The 17,443-nt window shown below is 44.2% G+C and overlaps 1 protein-coding gene across 1 annotated transcript in view; it reads left to right on the top strand.

The window, feature by feature from the left end:
* The first annotated feature begins 6,048 nt into the window (after positions 1-6,048).
* LOC139410759 (collagen alpha-1(XIII) chain-like) overlaps positions 6,049-17,443 on the top strand; it is a 52,517-nt gene continuing 41,122 nt past the window's right edge. Inside the window, exons 1-3 of the mRNA XM_071156235.1 lie at positions 6,049-6,069; positions 9,790-9,825; positions 12,798-12,824. Of these exons, the coding sequence (XP_071012336.1) occupies positions 9,805-9,825; positions 12,798-12,824 (48 nt within the window). The 5' untranslated portion in view covers positions 6,049-6,069; positions 9,790-9,804. The remainder of the gene's footprint in view (positions 6,070-9,789; positions 9,826-12,797; positions 12,825-17,443) is intronic.

The following is a 17,443-nucleotide window of genomic DNA, read 5'->3' as shown; positions in this document are numbered from 1 at the left end:
ATTTTGATTTATGCACCAATTTTCTTGATGGAAAATATGACCTGCCTATATGTGCACAGGTCCCGTATCCACAAAGAGTCTCAGAGTAGGAGTGCTGATCTAGGATCAGCTTTGCATATTAGATCATAATGAATAAGATTGTTCTACTCTGCTTCTACTCTGAGACGCTTTGTGGATACAGTACTCCCTTCTATGCCTTTTAAAGGTGGTTAGAGCGAGACAAAGAGTTTGGAAGAACTTCTCACTGGTCTGATGAAGTCTTCTTTACCTTCACGGGGGCTGGACGAGACATCCACCTTTTGCTATTTGTGTTTTGCAGATGGACTTGGCGAAAACACAGTCTCATAATTAAATAGGCATGTTTGAGTCATGATATTTACTGTTCTATGAATCAGTCAATGGCAGGAAGGTGTTTAGGGTGAGGCATTGTACCGCTCCAGAATAAATCCAAATGCAGACAGCCACTGTAAACTGAACTTCAGAACACTTGAAAAACTTTCCAATTCACATTGACTTAACTCAATTTGATCAATGTTTTTCTACACTGTGTGACTAATTGAAACTTTCTCCCTCTCTTTTGCAGGACCTCCTGTAAGTAGACCCGATGCCTTGTGTGACCATGCAGAGAGTGGTAAAGTGGCTGTGTTTTTGTGTTTGGGAGTGTTTGTACCATGGATAAGTCCTTGAATGTCCAGTGAAATCTCTGTTTGATAGCACCCCCCCCCCCCCCCCCCCCCCCACACACACACACACATCTTACATGGATGCACCCTTTTGGTGTTGCTGTGTGGTGTGTTTGCAGAGAGCTTGTAAAGAGTGGTGACATGATGATTTTCAAAGCATATCGTTGAGCACATCAAGGCAACTATTTTAACATGGTCATTATAGTTGCTCCTCCTTGCATTGTTTGTGGGGTGGAAAAGCTTTGCGTTCGTAAGTGAATCAGTTTTCCTTATTCAAATATACACGTGACGTCTCTCTCCTTTTAGTGCACGATAATTACATTATCAGGACTGCTAAGCATTTCACTGGTTCGGCTCAGTGGAATATCAAGTGGACTTGACATTATGAATAGCATTGTGGATTTTTATTAGGCCCTTTAACTAAAAGTCACTCCTTGGAAAGTGTGAATCATAGGACCACTGAGGAGTCTTTAACGGTGCTTCTGAAGTCAGGAGCCCAGGGGCGTTTTCCACTCCCAAACTCCTCCATCATGCCTCCATTTGAAACACTCAAAGAAGCTTTCTGATGTCTGAGAACATGTCTCCCCTGTATCCTGCCAATACTCCTGGATCCTTAGCCATGTCAGCCATAGCCTAGCATCTCAGAGCTTACCTTCTGGTTCTGTGGGAGGACAGTACGGAACACCTTGGGCAGGGCGTTAAAATTGGGCACGGCTGCGACATGGTGCTAAGAGAGGGTGAAGGTCGTGGCCTAGCTTCGGGCCATGGCACTGATTGATCCGTCAGCAGCAGCCAGGCAGGGATGGACATCCAGACCAGGGCCAGGTATAGCCAGAGACAGCCAGGCAGGCCAGGGAGGAGTGGGTTTGTGGGTTCCGGAAGAAGACACTCCAATCAGGTTGGCTGCCTTGCACACTTGATGACAAGTTAATGGTTAGCTATTACATAATGACGAAGTTGGTAGCATGAGGATATACAGATGCACATTTCACTGGGTAGGCATTGCTGTCACTTATACTTTTATTATGTGAACAAAGGAAGGAACCTTTCCAAATGATTTAGTGGAAGTTTGAGTTCTGGTTGGAATCGTTTTGGAAGTTAAGTGTCATTATGTGCTTTTGTGTTAAACCTTTCCACTTGAAATGCATTAGCTATTGATACGATTACATAAAGAAGCACTTACACTACATGACCAAAAGTATGTGGACACCTGCTTGTCGAACATCTCATTCCAAAATCATGGGCATTAATATGGAGTTGGTCCCCCCTTTTCTGCTATAACAGCCTTCACTCATCTGGAAAGGCTTTCCACTAGATGTTGGAACATTGCTGCATGGACTTGCTTCCATTCAGCCACAAGCATTTGTGAGGTCGGGCACTGATGCTGGGCGATTAGGCCTGGCTCGCAGTTGGAATTCCAATTCATCCCAAAGGTGTACAATGGGGTTGAGGTTAGGGCTCTGTGCAGTCGAGTCAAGTTCTTCCACACCAATCTCAACAAACCATTTCTGTATGGACCTCACTTTGTGAACAGGGGCATTTTTATTGCTGAAACAGCAACGGGCCTTCCCCAAACTGTTGCCACAAAGTTGGAAGCACAGAATTGTCTATAATGCTGTAGTGTTAAGATTTCCCTTCACTGGATCTAAGGGGGTCTATTTTTTAACCAGGTAAGTTGACTGAACACATTCTCATTTACAGCAACGACCTGGGGAATAGTTACAGGGGAGAGGAAGGGGAATGAATGAGCCAATTGGAAGCTGGGGATGATTAGGTGGACATGATGGTATGAGGGCCATACTGGGAATTTAGCCAGGACACCAGGGTTAACACCCCTACTCTTATGATAAGTGCCATGGGATCTTTTAGAGAACACAGAGAGTCTGGACACCCGTTTAACATCCCATCCGATAGACGGCACTGTACACAGTCATTGCCCTGGGGAAATTGGATATTTTTTTAGACCAGGGTCAAGAGTGCCACCTGTCTGGCCCCCCAACACCACTTCCAGCAGCATATGGTCTCCCATCCAGTGACCAACCAGGACTAACCCTGCTTAGCTTCAGAGGAAATCAAGCATCAGGATGCAGGGTGGTATGCTGCTGGCCTAGTCCAAACCATGAAACACAGCCCCAGACCATTATTCCTCCTCTACCAAAATGCACAGTTGGCACTATGCATTCGGGCAGGTAGCGTTCCCCGGGCATCCGAAAAACCCCAGATTAATCCGTCGGACTGCCAGATGGTGAAGCGTGATTCATCACTCCAGAGAACGCGTTTTCATAGCTCCAGAGTCCAATGGCGGCGTGCTTTATACCACTCCAGCCGTGTGGCTGCTCAGCCATGGAAACCCATTTCATGAAGCTCCCGACAAACAGTTATTGTGCTGACGTTGCTTCCAGAGGCAGTTTGGAACTTGGTAGGGAGTGTTGCAACTGAGAACAGAGGATTTTTACACACTACGTGCTTCAGCACTCGGTGGTCCCGTTCTGTGAGTTTGTGTGGCCTACCACTTCGCGACTGAGCCATTGTTGCTCCTAGATGTTTCCACTTCACAATATCAGCACTTACATTTGACCGCCGCAGCTATAGTGGGGCAGAAATGTGATGAACTGACTTGTTGGAAAGGTGGCATCCTATGACGGCGCCACATTGAAAGTAACTGAGCTCATCAGTAAGGCCATTCTACTGCCAATGTTTGTTTATGGATATTGCATGGCTGTGTGCTCGATTTTATACACTTATCAGCTACGGGTGCTACGAATTAGCCGAATCCACTAATTTGAAGGGGTGTCCACATACTTTTGTATAGATAGTGTCGCTATACACAAGATCCAGAATTGCGCAGGTCTCCAGGAACTTTCACATAAGGAATAGCACTGTGAATTTTTTATCAAGTTAAGTTTTATATCACTACTTAGATATGAAAAGGGTATTTTAAGAAATGTCCTCTGTGTTTGATTAATTGCCTCAGCTTTTCTTAACATGCTCATCCATATTGTGGCCTTTGACTATTGAGTGAGGAGTTGAGGACAGACGATTTGTATAAATAATCTCTGCCTCTATTTAAATTGGGATGTTATGCTAACACAATTACCCATGTGATTGCAACTGTACAACGACATGAAATTGGTGCTTTCCTGTTCCCCGAAACCGAGGGCTTTGGTCCTTTTAAATAGTCTATAATTTTTCATAGGTCACATCACAGGGGCTTGGCCTCCTGCCCTCCCTGTGGCCGTGTGTGTTTAAAACACTCAGAGTTGATGAGAAACACCTTTAGACTTAAATGAAACTAAACAGTTTAAACGCTCTCCATCAAGCTCCACCGTTCTCAAGCTCAGATTCAGGTTCAGCATTGCTCAACACACACAGTTGACCACTATAAAGTGTACATTTCTCTGAGAATAACATATTGTTAAAATTTAATTGCTAACAGGCCTGTTTTTTCAGACCCGTTTTTTTTGCCTTTTCTGGCAGCCTTATGGGTAGATAACAATCAGCTTCAGATCGACAGTAAATCCTGCTGCTGCCAGTGTCTGAGGGAAGTAATGAAGTCCAAACCTCTCTCCCACACCTCAACCCTCACCACTAAGGTTACAGAGAGGCCCCAGGGGCCACGGAAGCCCCTAGCGGAGGCCCTCTCATTCGTCCACTAGCACCCGGCCCAAATGGGAGCCACATGTGCCAGGTTACTGCTTAATTCCAATGAGGGGTTTCTTCCGGAGGTAGGGCACCCCTGACCCCTGCAGACGGCCCCTAGAGGCCCTGTAGCAGGCAAGCAGACAGACACCCATGTGCAGTGTGTTCTCACTCAGTACCTGGCCCTGCACCTCACCTCAGCTCTGCCCCAGACCTCCAGGACCATGCAAGGTGCTCCACAGAAGCACCAATCATTAGGCTTTCAAACAGCAGCCACTTGATTCACTCCCCAGATCAATAAAATGTTGCTTAACTAAAGAAGATTAAATAACATTCTGAGAGGAGATGGGGAGTGTGGTAGCATATCTTCCCTTTAGGATTTTCGAATGGATTGTTGATGCAATGACTTCCTGTCTGGAACTGTTGGCCAATAGTGGCCCACACACTCAGTATAGGAAGCAGACACAATCATGACTCTTGTTGGCTTTTCAGGGAAGAATAGAGTCAACATGTCAGTCTGTAAGCCCAAGAACTCCTCCATAGAGATAACATACTCCTCTGTGGACAAACAATGGCCAGTGGCTTTGGGAAATGTCAAGGGTTCCTGTTCCGTCCGACCAGTAATTAGTGCTGTGTCCTTTGCTGAAACAACACAGACATAAGGGCTCTTGATTTATGTTTCCGTAGCTCACTGAAAACAAAACACACAATATTGGAGGAAATGTTCCTTTGGCAATATTGAACACCGTATCGGACATCCTTATGTCTTTGTTGGTTGTTCAAGACGCTAAGCCTAAGGGGAACATTTGTTTTCCATTCAACTTAGCCACCAGATGAATAAAGAACTTGCATAGATGAATCCATGGCATGCCTTCTTACAAGACCTGTCTGCATGCTTTTACATGCTGATTGAAATGCATTGAATTCATGGTATGTTCTTTAATGTTGATGAGAATCTACAGTATATTATAGATAATGAATACCTTAAACTTCAACTGCTATGGCTTATGATTCATCCGCAACTTAAATAAGCATGTTATCAGCTCTTTAACCTGTTCAACTCTGACGCCCTCTGGTGGCATTTTTTTAATGATGCATAATATTGTATACTACCCTCATAAAGTACAATTCGGTTCAAAAAAAGTCCTACAAACACATGCTTAGTACTGTTAGAAAGAAATGTGGGATTCTGATAAACGGTGTCCGACACAATGTGACTCATACAGAGGTATGATGAGATATAGCAAGTCTCAATTGTTAAATGTTGGGGCATAAGAGATTTAAAAATCTAGCTTTGACATAAAATATGTCCCCAATTACTGTTCGAAAAGGACGTAGCTTTGAACAAAACAACTGCTCAGAGTTAAACAGGTTCAAATCAATTAGGTCTATCAAATGAAATGATGTATTGTTTGATTTGTTTCTTCTTTTGTTGTGGAATGGTGTGTTTTGTTTTCTTTTATGGCTGCTTGTTATAACTGACCCTGCCAAAATACAATGAGCACTGAGAAACGCATTTTTTAAATGCATTTTTTAAATTAGATCAAATACTCTGCAATGAGAAAGTTAAATAATGGCATAATACTGTAGAAAACTATCCAAAAACAATTGTCTTTTTTGACCATTTTATTCTGGCCTGGATCAGTGTGATGTGAACTTTTTCTGTGATAATGTCAAGTTCACTTTCTATTTTGTATCCATTTCTCTCACCCCTTTTCAGGGTCCACCCGGACGATCAGGCTTTCCGGTAACTGTCTTTTAACTGTCTGTCTTTCGTTCTGTCTGTGTGTTTTGAGATTTCTCTGATTGCTCTACTGAGAAGTTGTTTTTGTCCCAGGGTAATATCCCAATTCAATGAATGTTTATTGGAAACACACACACGGAGGACAATCAACCCAGGAGTTTGATGACTTCAAATGAATTAATCTGTATTTACTGGGATTGACAACTTCTCAGCTAAGATACCTCGGAGATATCTGCTCAACAGAGGGACTGAGTGCATTATATGCACAGTGTATACACTCCTTTGTGTGAGTTTGAATACCTTTGTAGACATACAATGCAATCAATAAGATTTGCAGTTGTCTTTACTTTTACTACATTTAGATTGGACATATAATTTGCGTTGAAAAGGTTATGCCCCTTTTCATGAGCAGCCCATTAGAAACCCAATTGTATAAGAATGAGAGACTTCCACAGAGCATCCCAGACATACGTACTGTAGTTTTGGTATCACCTCAGACCCTCTTTTGCCTAGCTCTTTGCTTACTGTGTCGCTGTCAGTTTCCTGGTTACCCAGCTCTAACATGACTAACTCCCAACCAGCCAAATCCACATGGTCTCCATCATAGAATGGCAACAGGAGGCCATCTTAGATCTGACCTTTGACCCAGCTACCAGCTCCAACCTGTGAACCCTCCTCAGTCCTATCGGGCTCACTGGTGAAACAGGCCCATAAAACAGTCTGAAGTTGAATAGACGGCTCACAGGGCGAGCTTTTCAAGGGAGATTAGCTGACAGGTTTTGTCAAAGTTCAGATGTGATCCCTTCCAGTTTTTTTGATTGATGATGCTGTCAAAGAACTGGTAATTATATCAGAAGTGCTCTCTCCTCTTCTTGGGAAGGATGTGGTTTTGGAGAGGGAACTTGTCTGCATTCGAATCAGTCATTTCTCCCCTTTTTCCATAGAGTGTTGTATGTCAGATTTGAGCTTTGAACAAAAGCGCAAAACCACCTTGTGTGATGTATGAACTCTAAGCGCTTTTTCCTTTTGTGATTAATCAAAGGACGTGAGCTCCGTACAGTCCTGTCACAATGACACTACACTTTTTTTTTCTACTTCGAGCCTGATCTATTAGCACATTTCACAATATCGTCACATAATTATCACATTAAGATGCGTGTTTACTCTCATAACACTTTGAAACCCTATACATCCTCCTTCAGTCACGCCTCATCTAAAGTAATGCAGGGGTCTGAGTTGTGTGCGTGTTGAAGCAGAAGCCGTGCTAGCGGTGGCGAGGGGAGTCGTTATGACTGCGGTCAGTCTGGAGAGTGAGAGTGTGCTGGTCCCTAGGCTATAGTCCAGCTGAGTCTCATTACTCCTGCTAAAGGAAAAGTCCACCCAAAAACTATCTTTTGGTATTTGTTTCATTAGTCCATTGTTGATTGTCAGCAATCAAGTTTTCAAGTTATATGACTTTCAAAATACAAAAATCATCCCCGTATGATGCATTTTGCATCATCTGCTGCTGCGTTTTGCGTCATATGATGCAGAATACACCATACAGGGATGATTTCTGTATTTTGAAAGTTACAAACTGTATCTTGAAAACTTGATTGCAGACAAGCAAAACATTTTGGGACTATGTCAACAATGGACTAATGAAACAAATACCAAAAGATAGTTTTGGGTGGACTTTTCCTTTAATACACCTGAGAGGCCTCCACACTGCACCACTGAGGCCCTGTGTAAATCCTCCTGTCCTGAATCCTGACTGTACTGTGTGGGTGGGTGTAGGGGGAGGTGTGTGTATGAGTGTGTTCGGAGGGGGGGTCAGCAGTGTGGTCAGAGACCACTGAATTTGAGACTGCCGCAGCCCCAGCAACTCTATCTCCCAAACTGGGAGTGACAGGCGCTGCAGAGGGAGAGAGAGATAGGGAACAGGGGGTGGTGTGTGGAGAGAAAGTGGTCGCTTCAACTCTTATCTTTTTTTTTAGGGCAAAAGACTTCAACAATAGAAGGAACACGCATTGAGTAATAGAGTGGGGAGCGTTCAGATTTCTGTCTGAGATTTCTCGGAATGCTGCCTAGCACAATAACAGACTTGGCCCTGTGCGCGATAGAGGTTAGAGAGCCGGCTGTTCATCTGATGCTCGGAAATCAACAGTTTGAGGGAAAGCACCGTTAAGTGACCATAGGAAATGGTTTGTCTCGCTTTTGCTCGTTCTGCTCCTTATAAAGGCATTATACTGAATCTGGGGGAATTTTGAGCAGTTATGATATTGCACGGCCTTGTCTTGAATCAGGACCTTGGACAGGGCATATAGAGCACTGCCTTAAACCAGCATATCTCCAGAGACCTGATAGCAATGCTCCCATATGGAGATCATTGTTTTTAATCACAGCGAGCTATAGCTGTTTATTTTTGTGTAATTAGGCAACTCTCTTTATTTCCTCAAAACAGCCATCACCTTTTTAAGGAGTGGAAGATAGTCAGCTTGATATTCAGATACACTGAAAGATAGTCAGCTTGATATTGATGTACACCCATGTTAGGTTATTAATTAGGTCCATACTATATTGGGAGGGGGGGGGGGGGGGGGGGGGGTGTAGCGAGAGTGGAAGTTCAACCCAGGCCTCTCCACTCAACACCCCTCACAGATTCAGGTATCCAGCACATGTTGCGTTGCTGTGCGTTGTGATGACTTATGGGGCTGGCCCCAACCTGGAACTTGTTTCCGTAACACGTCATCGGAGTGAGTCGTCAAAAAGCTGTCATCGCCAGCCTACTCCAGGATGCCTGTCATGGGAGTGAGAGGGCGAGTTGCTCCTACTAAGAGGCTTTAGGAATGAACACCTTTTGCATAATAAATCATTTCAGCGCGTCCAGAGTTTACGGTCATTTAGAAGAGTGTGAACAAAGGTTATGCAATGGCAGATGGACAAGGGCATGACCTGGGGAGTGGAAGGTCATTGTGGACTGTCACGTCCACTGGTGATGTTTACAGTGTTGCAAACAAAACAAATTGCTGTTAAACCCTATGTGTCCCAAATTGGACATGATACAGTATTTATGACTTCCACCCAGATGTCTTGTAACCCTCTATGGGCGAAATAAGAAAACGGGGCAATATGTTACAGCAATTTATTTAGTTATACATGAGGAACTAGAGAGTTATATAGCTGTCACATAGGGAATGTCACTGTTAGTTGTGGCCACCTGGCAAATCTAATCTCTGACAAGTATCTGATGTGTAAGTATTAAGTGAAACTAATACAGTATATTAAGTAGTTATGACATAATGTTTACCTTTTTGATTTGTTTCAAATAATCCCTGATGAGGCTTGTTCTCTGACCACCATTGGTTCTCTGCTGCACTGACTTCTTTCAAGGCCTGGCATACTGTAGCTAGCCATGGGCCTTGAGGGAACCTACAGTTCTGGGCATGGCTGCATCAAAATTGCTCATCCTACCATTAATGTTTAGGAATAGTTCCATAGTTCCAAAACTATACAGTGGCTTGACTTTATCATACTTGACGTACAGAGCCCGACCGTCTGCCATCAATTTAGACACAAATACATACTGTAATCTGTGTTTGCTGAAACAGCATAATATTACATTTTGATGGCATGACAGAATGAAAGCTCACTCTAAGTTAAGCTGTTGGCTGTAATTGTAGTAGTGCTGGAGCATCTCATAATTGTTTACCCCTTTCTTCTTGACTTTGCGTTGCTTATTAGGGTGACAAAGGAACAATGGGAATTCCTGGAAGATTGGTGAGTGACATGAGAATGTGCAACCGAGTAGTGTGTAGAAACAAAGGGACTTTGACCAAATAGAGGACACTTGAGTAATCACTTGAGTAGCATGTCTTCAACGTTTTAAAGAAAAGACGGAAGAGAAATGGCACCAATGTTTAGGTTATGACCAGATAAAGATTTTTCAGATATTTTTTTTCTGACATTCTTTGTTAATTAATATATTGTTTAATATATGCATATGGAATTTTTGTGAAGTTTAGTACGGCCCATTGCAGAATGCAACCCTTGGTGTCCCTTCATAAATTATAAAAACTGATATATGAGGAATGGGTTTGGTATAGCTTGACATAGCTAAAGATGCAATGCATTCAGAAAGTATTCAGACCCCTTTTCCATACGTTGTTACGTTACAGCCTTATTCTAAAATTGATTACATATTTTTTTACCCTCATCAATCTACACACAATACCCCATAATGACAAAGCAAAAACAGTTTTTTTGAATTTTTTGCAAAACTGAAATATCACATTTACATAAGTATTTAGACCCTTTACTCAGTACTTTGTTGAAGCACCTTTTGGCAGCAGTTACAGCCTTGAGTGTTCTTGGGTATGACGCTACAAGCTTGGCAGAGATGTTTGATCGGGTTCAAGTCCGGGCTCTGGCTGGGCCACTCGGGGACATTCAGAGACTTGTCCCGAAGCCACTCCTGCACTGTCTTGGCTTTTGGCCCAGTCTGAGGTCCTGAGCACTCTGGAACAGGTTTTGATTCAAGGATCTCTCTGTACTTTGCTCCATTCATCTTTGCCTTAATCCTGACTAGTCTCCCAGTCCCTGCCGCTGAAAAACATCCCCACAGCATGATGCTGCCACCACCATGCTTCACCGTAGGGATAGTGCCAGGTTTCCTCCAGACGTGACGCTTGGCATTCAGGCCAAAGAGTTCAATCTTGGTTTCATCAGACCAGAGAATCTTTTTTTCTCATGATCTGAGAGTCCTTTAAGTGCCTTTTGGCAAACTCCAAGTGGGATGTCATGTGTCTTTTACTGAGGAGTGGCATCCGTCTGACCACTCTACCATAAAGGCCTGATTGGTGGAGTGCTGTAGAAATGGTTGTCCTCCCATCTCCTCAGAGGAACTTTGGAGCTCTGTCAGAGTGACCATTAAGTTGTTGTTCACCTCCCTGACCAAGGGCCTTCTCTCACGATTGCTCAGTTTGACCAGGTGGCCAGCTCTAGGAAGAGTGTTGGTGGTTTCAAACTTATTCCATTTAAGAATGATGGAGGCCACTGTGTTCTTGGGGACCTTAAATGCTGCAGAACTTTTTTGGTACCCTTCCCCAGATCTGTGCCTCGACACAATCCTGTCTCGGAGCACAATTTGGGTCTCATAGCAAAGGGTTTGAGCTCAAGCTCAATTTCGGGTCTCATAGCAAATGGTTTGAATAAATATGTAAATAAGGTATTTCTGTTTAAAAATATATATAAATATGCCAAAAATGTCTGAAACCTGTTTTTGCTTTGTCATTATGGTGTATTGTGTGTATATTGAGGAGGATTTTTTTTGTGTTTAATCCATTTTAGGATAAAGCTTAAAGGTAACAAAATATGTAAAAGGGGAAGGGGTCAGAATACTTTCCAAATACACTGTATGTACAGTAGTTGTACTGTAACTTGGCATGTTTGCATGATGCTGACAATTCAACTTCACAAACAAGGCTCTTGTATACAGTAATGGCATTTATAAGTTGCTCATATAACCTAATATTTGCACTTGTAGTGTGTGTGGAAGTGACCTGCTTTTAAAGCGTTGTGTCATAAACGCCTATGACTGCTTATAAAGCCATTTAACAAACATTGTATCGTGTTAATGGAGCTGATTTTGTTACAGTAGTTACATACAAGCATGCCAAATCACTGAAAAGTCTTAGAAATATCAAAAAGGCACCGATCGGAAAATGCTCCGTTTTTTTGTAAAACATCATCCACTATTCCATTACTCGCCCCTCCCCTCCCACCCTCTTTCAGACTTGTAGCTTTCAATTTATTCATGAATTTATTAGAACACAATGATTTGGTTTAGGCCAATTGTTTATCAGACATTTAAAAAAATATATATATTTTAGAAACACAACTTCCCCATATTTCAAATCTGTTTCTTTTTTGGCTTGATACTGAATATATTCACGTGTTTTTGTGATTCCATGTGTATTTTGTAGTTTTCTGAATGCCTTTAGGGAAATGTTCAAATCAAATGATACTTGTTTACCCGATTTGGAATTGCCTGGAGACATTACATGCACACATTCTTTATTTTAAAGATGAGGAAAACAGGTTGCGCTGACATGTTGCACGCACACTTTTCGTTTTCTCATTTATTTAGATGTGTGTATTTTGGATATGGCCATATTTCAAGGCAATTTTACCACCGCAACATTTAGATAGACACCAGCACCTCGGCTCTCTCTGTTTTGCTCAGTCATCGTACTGGAAGTTAATTTTCACAAATCCGACTCCGGTTTGTGGACTTGAAATTCTGGCTTTAAAAACACTCCCTCCTTCCCCAACCTGGGGCGTTCTACAGTGTCGCTCCAACTGTGAGGCCCATGCAGAGTACGCAATATTTCACACAGTGTAGAGGAGTTAAACTACTTTGTGGTCCTCAAGCGCCTCCTCAAAGGAAGTCCTTTTTTCTGGCCTATCCCTCGCTCCCAGGCTCACTGCCTCTCCCCTCCCTTCACTCACTACTACTTCTGTGAGAATGTACGTCTCGACACCAGACAGCTCCCCGTGGCCCTAGACTTCGGCCAAGCCCAGCCTCCTCTCCCCACCCCCCATTCCCTTCCCTTCCTCTCCCTGTGACCACTTCTGAGGCTGATGCATGCCCTGTGTCTCTCTGTGCCTGTCTAACCCCGGTTCCTCTCTCTCTCTGTGTCTCTCTCCTCCTTCACACTTTGCATGCGACTGTGTCGGCTGTGACTGACCAGGGGTTAAAAGGATACGCAGGGGAGAAGGTAAGTCTATAGGGACGTCAGTAGGAACAGCCACCCTCCAAAGCCTGCAGGAGACAAGGCAGGAGGGAGAGAGGCTTCAGCAGACTTAGTGGGTGGTGGTGCTGGTGGTGGTTAAAAGCACACACTTGTTCACTGTACAGTAGTGTATGGAGGTTATAGTTGATTTATTTCAAGGGCCCTAGGTCTGTATTTTTAAAGGGTGTTAGGGTCACATTCTGAAAAGCATTTCCCACCCTGGTTGGATTACCTGTGCTTTTTTCTTTCAATGAAACAGAATAGCAAAGAATTGTCACATAAGAGTCTCAGAGTTCTAACTTAAGGCTCCCTCTAGAACTTTTATGACTTTTATGGAGATCATGGTATCAGCAGATTCCACTATAGGTTTCAGAATCATACGACTTGGAATTATATACAATGATGACAAATCTGCGTTGGTGGTGGTGCATTGCATCACCATGTGATCTTATTTCCATCTCAAAGATCTCAATATGTGTTCACTCCCTCGAATGGCCAGTAGTAATCTGACCATGCAGACGTTTCCAGTCCACTAAATGGCCACATTTGCAAAAGAGATCAGATTTATCCACAAAGCAACCACTTGTGGATTCACTTTCATCAAACCTGAGGTGATTTGTGATGTGCAGAGCTGAATGTGTGGCTAGAGGAGAAACATGCGTCGCATTCTTAACTGTCGTGCTGTAGAGAGTAGCAAGCTAGCCAAACAACTCCAATATGGCTCAGCCAGTCTGCCTGCCGGCGGAGAGCCTCAGGAGTTATGGGTAGACTAATGTGACCACCAAGACGTTAAACGGAGAACCAGACAACGGCACTGGCTTTGGGAGGTCTCAACAGATCTGGGTCCAAAACAATCCAATGGCTTTCCTCATATTTCGCTGCACCGATTGTTTTAGGAGTGTAATATTGTGGCCCATTTCCCTCTGTGTGTGGTTAGCTCTGGGGGCCAGGAGAGAGGATGAGGAAACACAGGGGTTAGACAGGGAGGCTTGGATGAAGATCTTCATTAAATATGAAAACATCCTCTCCAGAACAGACAGAGCCAACACAAGGGGAACTGGCAAAGTCCAGCTCCGGCTGGGCAGCTTTTATATTCTTCTCTTAAAACTTTAAAACAAACAAGTTCTGTGGGTTTGGTGGTGGGTCGTAATGTATGAGGCAAGTGACTGGCAGATATACCAGAGAAAAGGAAAACAATGGTGAATTGGGTAAGTAGAGAGAGAACCACTTGGCCACTTGCGGCTGACTTTATGGGTATGGGAGAATTTCATATGGGAGGAAATTAAATCTCAAAGGCAGTCTCTGTCCTTGGTGTTTCATAGGCCTTGGCTGTAAATGTATGTATTTTTTGGGGTGGTTTCTGGTCTTAGTCGTGATTTTGGGGCTCTTGAGTTTGACCCTTTCCAACACCAGTAATCTGACCGCTCTAGAAGGGCATACATTTTGTTACGTTACAGCCTTATTCTAAAAAGGATTAAATGTGTTTTCCCCTCATCAATCAACACACAATACCCCATAATGACAAAGCAAAAGCAGGTGTTTAGAAATGTTAGCAAATTTGGAAAAATAAACATCCCTTTTACATAAGTATTCAGACCCTTTACTCAGTACTTTGTTGAAGCACCTTTGGCAGCGATTACACCCTCGAGTGTTCTTGGCTATGACGCTATAAGCTTGGCACACCTGAATTTGGGGAGTTTCTCCCATTCTCTGTAAATCCTCTCAAGCTCTGTCAGGTTGGATTTGGAGCGTCGCTGCACAGCTATTTTCAGGTCTCTCCAGAGATGTTTGATCGGGTTCAAGTCCAGGCTCTGGCTGGGCCACAAGGACATTGAGACTTGTCCTGAAGCCACTCCTGCGTTGTCTTGGCTGTGTGCTTAGGGTCGTTGTCCTGTTGGAAGGTGAACCTTTGCCCCCAGTCTGAGGTCCTGAGCTCTCTGGAGCTGATTTTCATCAATGATCTCTCTGTACTTTGCTTCGTTCATCTTTCCCTCGATCTTGACTAGTCTCCCAGTCCCTGCAGCTGAAAAACCTCCCCACAGCATGATGCTGCCACCACCATGCTTCACCGTAGGGATAGTGCCAGGTTTCCTCCAGACGTGATGCTTGGCATTCAGGCCAAATAGTTCAATCCTGGTTTCATCAGACCAGAGAATCTTTTTTTCTCATGATCTGAGAGTCCTTTTAAGTGCCTTTTGGCAAACTCCAAGTGGGATGTCATGTGTCTTTTACTGAGGAGTGGAATCCGTCTGGCCACTCTACCATAAAGGCCTGATTGGTGGAGTGCTGCAGAGATGGTTGTCGTTCTGGAAGGTTCCCTCATCTCCACAGAGGAAAACTGAAGCTCACCTCCTTGACCAAGGCCCTTCTCCCCCCGATTGCTCATTTTGTCCGGGAGACCAGTTCTAATAAGAGTCTTGGTGGTTCCAAACTTCTTCCATTTAAGAATGATGGAGGCCACTGTGTTCATGGGGACCTTCAATGCTGCAGAAATGTTTGGGTAAAAATAAAGGGAACACTAAAATAACACATCCTAGATCTGAATGAATGAAATATTCTTATTAAATACTTTTTTCTTTACGTAGTTGAATGTGCTGACAACAAAATCACACAAAAATTATCAATGGAAATCAAATTTATCAACCCATGGAGGTCTGGATTTGGAGTCACACTCAAAATTATAGTGGAAAACCACACTACAGGCTGATCCAACTTTGATGTAATGTCCTTAAAACAAGTCAAAATGAGGCTCAGTAGTGTGTGTGGCCTCCACGTGCCTGTATGACCTCCCCACAATGCCTGGGCATGCTCCTGATGAGGTGGCGGATGGTCTCCTGAGGGATCTCCTCCCAGACCTGGACTAAAGCATCCGCCAACTCCTGGACAGTCTGTGATGCAACGTGACATTGGTGGATGGAGCGAGACATGATGTCCCAGATGTGCTCAATTGGATTCAGGTCTGGGGTACGGGCGGGCCAGTCCATAGCATCAATGCCTTCCTCTTGCAGGAACTGCTGAGCCACATGAGGTCTAGCATTGTCTTGCATTAGGAGGAACCCAGGGCCAACCGCACCAGCATATGGTCTCACAAGGGGTCTGAGAATCTCATCTCGGTACCTAATGGCAGTCAGGCTACCTCTGGCGAGCACATGGAGGGCTGTGCGGCCCCCCCAAAGAAATGCCATGGGTTCCACACCATGACTGACCCACTGCCAAACAGGTCATGCTGGAGGATGTTGCAGACAGCAGAACGTTCTCCACTGGCGTCTCCAGACTCTGTCACGTCTGTCACATGTGCTCAGTGTGAACCTGCTTTCATCTGTGAAGAGCACAGGGCGCCAGTGGCGAATTTGCCAATCTTGGTGTTCTCTGGCAAATGCCAAACGTCCTGCACGGTGTTGGGCTGTAAGCACAACCTCCACCTGTGGATGTCGGGCCCTCATACCACCCTCATGGAGTCTGTTTCTGACCGTTTGAGCAGACACTTGCACATTTGTGGCCTGCTGGAGGTCATTTTGCAGGGCTCTGGCAGTGCTCGTCCTTGCACAAAGGTGGAGGTAGCGGTCCTGCTGCTGGGTTGTTGCCCTTCTAGGGCCTCCTCCACGTCTCCTGATGTACTGGCCTGTGTCCTGGTAGCGCCTTCATGCTCTGGACACTACGCTGATAGACACAGCAAACCTTCTTGCCACAGCTCGCATTGATGTGCCATCCTGGATGAGCTGCACTACCTGAGCCACTTGTGTGGGTTGTAGACTCCGTCTCATGCTACCACTAGAGTGAAAGCACCGCCAGCATTCAAAAGTGACCAAAACATCAGCCAGGAAGCATAGGAACTGAGAAGTGGTCTGTGGTCACCACCTGCAGAACCACTCCTTTATTGGGGGTGTCTTGCTAATTGCCTATAATTTCCACCTGTTGTCTATTCCATTTGCACAACAGCATGTGAAATTTATTGTCAATCAGTGTTGCTTCCTAAGTGGACAGTTTGATTTCACAGAAGTGTGATTGACTTGGAGTTACATTGTGTTGTTTAAGTGTTCCCTTTATTTCTTTGAGCAGTGTATTTCATACATAATAATGCTGTAATGTAACAAAATGTGGAAAATGTCAAGGGGTCTAAATACTTTCCGAATGCACTGTATGTAGATCTTCATTTGTCCAGTTTGGTGAATCTCTGTACGATGGGAGTAACTGTAGACCTCTGCACTGTAGCAAACCATTTTTCTTAATGGTTTGCCTTTTGGCCACTGTGAGGCACAGGCACCATCAGTCCATCTTCTCCAGTACCACTGCGAGGTGACAAACCCACCTAACCTGAGTGTGAAAACAAATTCCTCCCCTCCCCAGTAGGCATTTGTTGAGGAACGTTAAAATCACCTGCGTTTTATGATGGCTGGTTGGGCTATCAAAGATGTCCCAGTGATAAGGTTTCTGGGGAGAATGCTAATTAGGGAAAGTGCTGGAAACCCGAGCAGGCCCTGTCTGGCCCCAATGGGTTCTGAGATTTTGCTGGAAGGGTCCGTAGGTCTGTATGGATGGGGCTGACACTGTGCAAATCACCCACTTTGTGCCAAAGGAGCCCAGAGGGTTTTCCCCTGTTTTTA

The sequence above is a fragment of the Oncorhynchus clarkii genome, chromosome 1, assembly GCF_045791955.1.
Source record: "Oncorhynchus clarkii lewisi isolate Uvic-CL-2024 chromosome 1, UVic_Ocla_1.0, whole genome shotgun sequence".
Classification (NCBI taxonomy): Eukaryota; Metazoa; Chordata; class Actinopteri; order Salmoniformes; family Salmonidae; genus Oncorhynchus; species Oncorhynchus clarkii.
The sequence above is the reverse complement of the archived record's forward strand: the minus strand, read 5'-3'. Positions and strand labels throughout refer to the sequence as shown.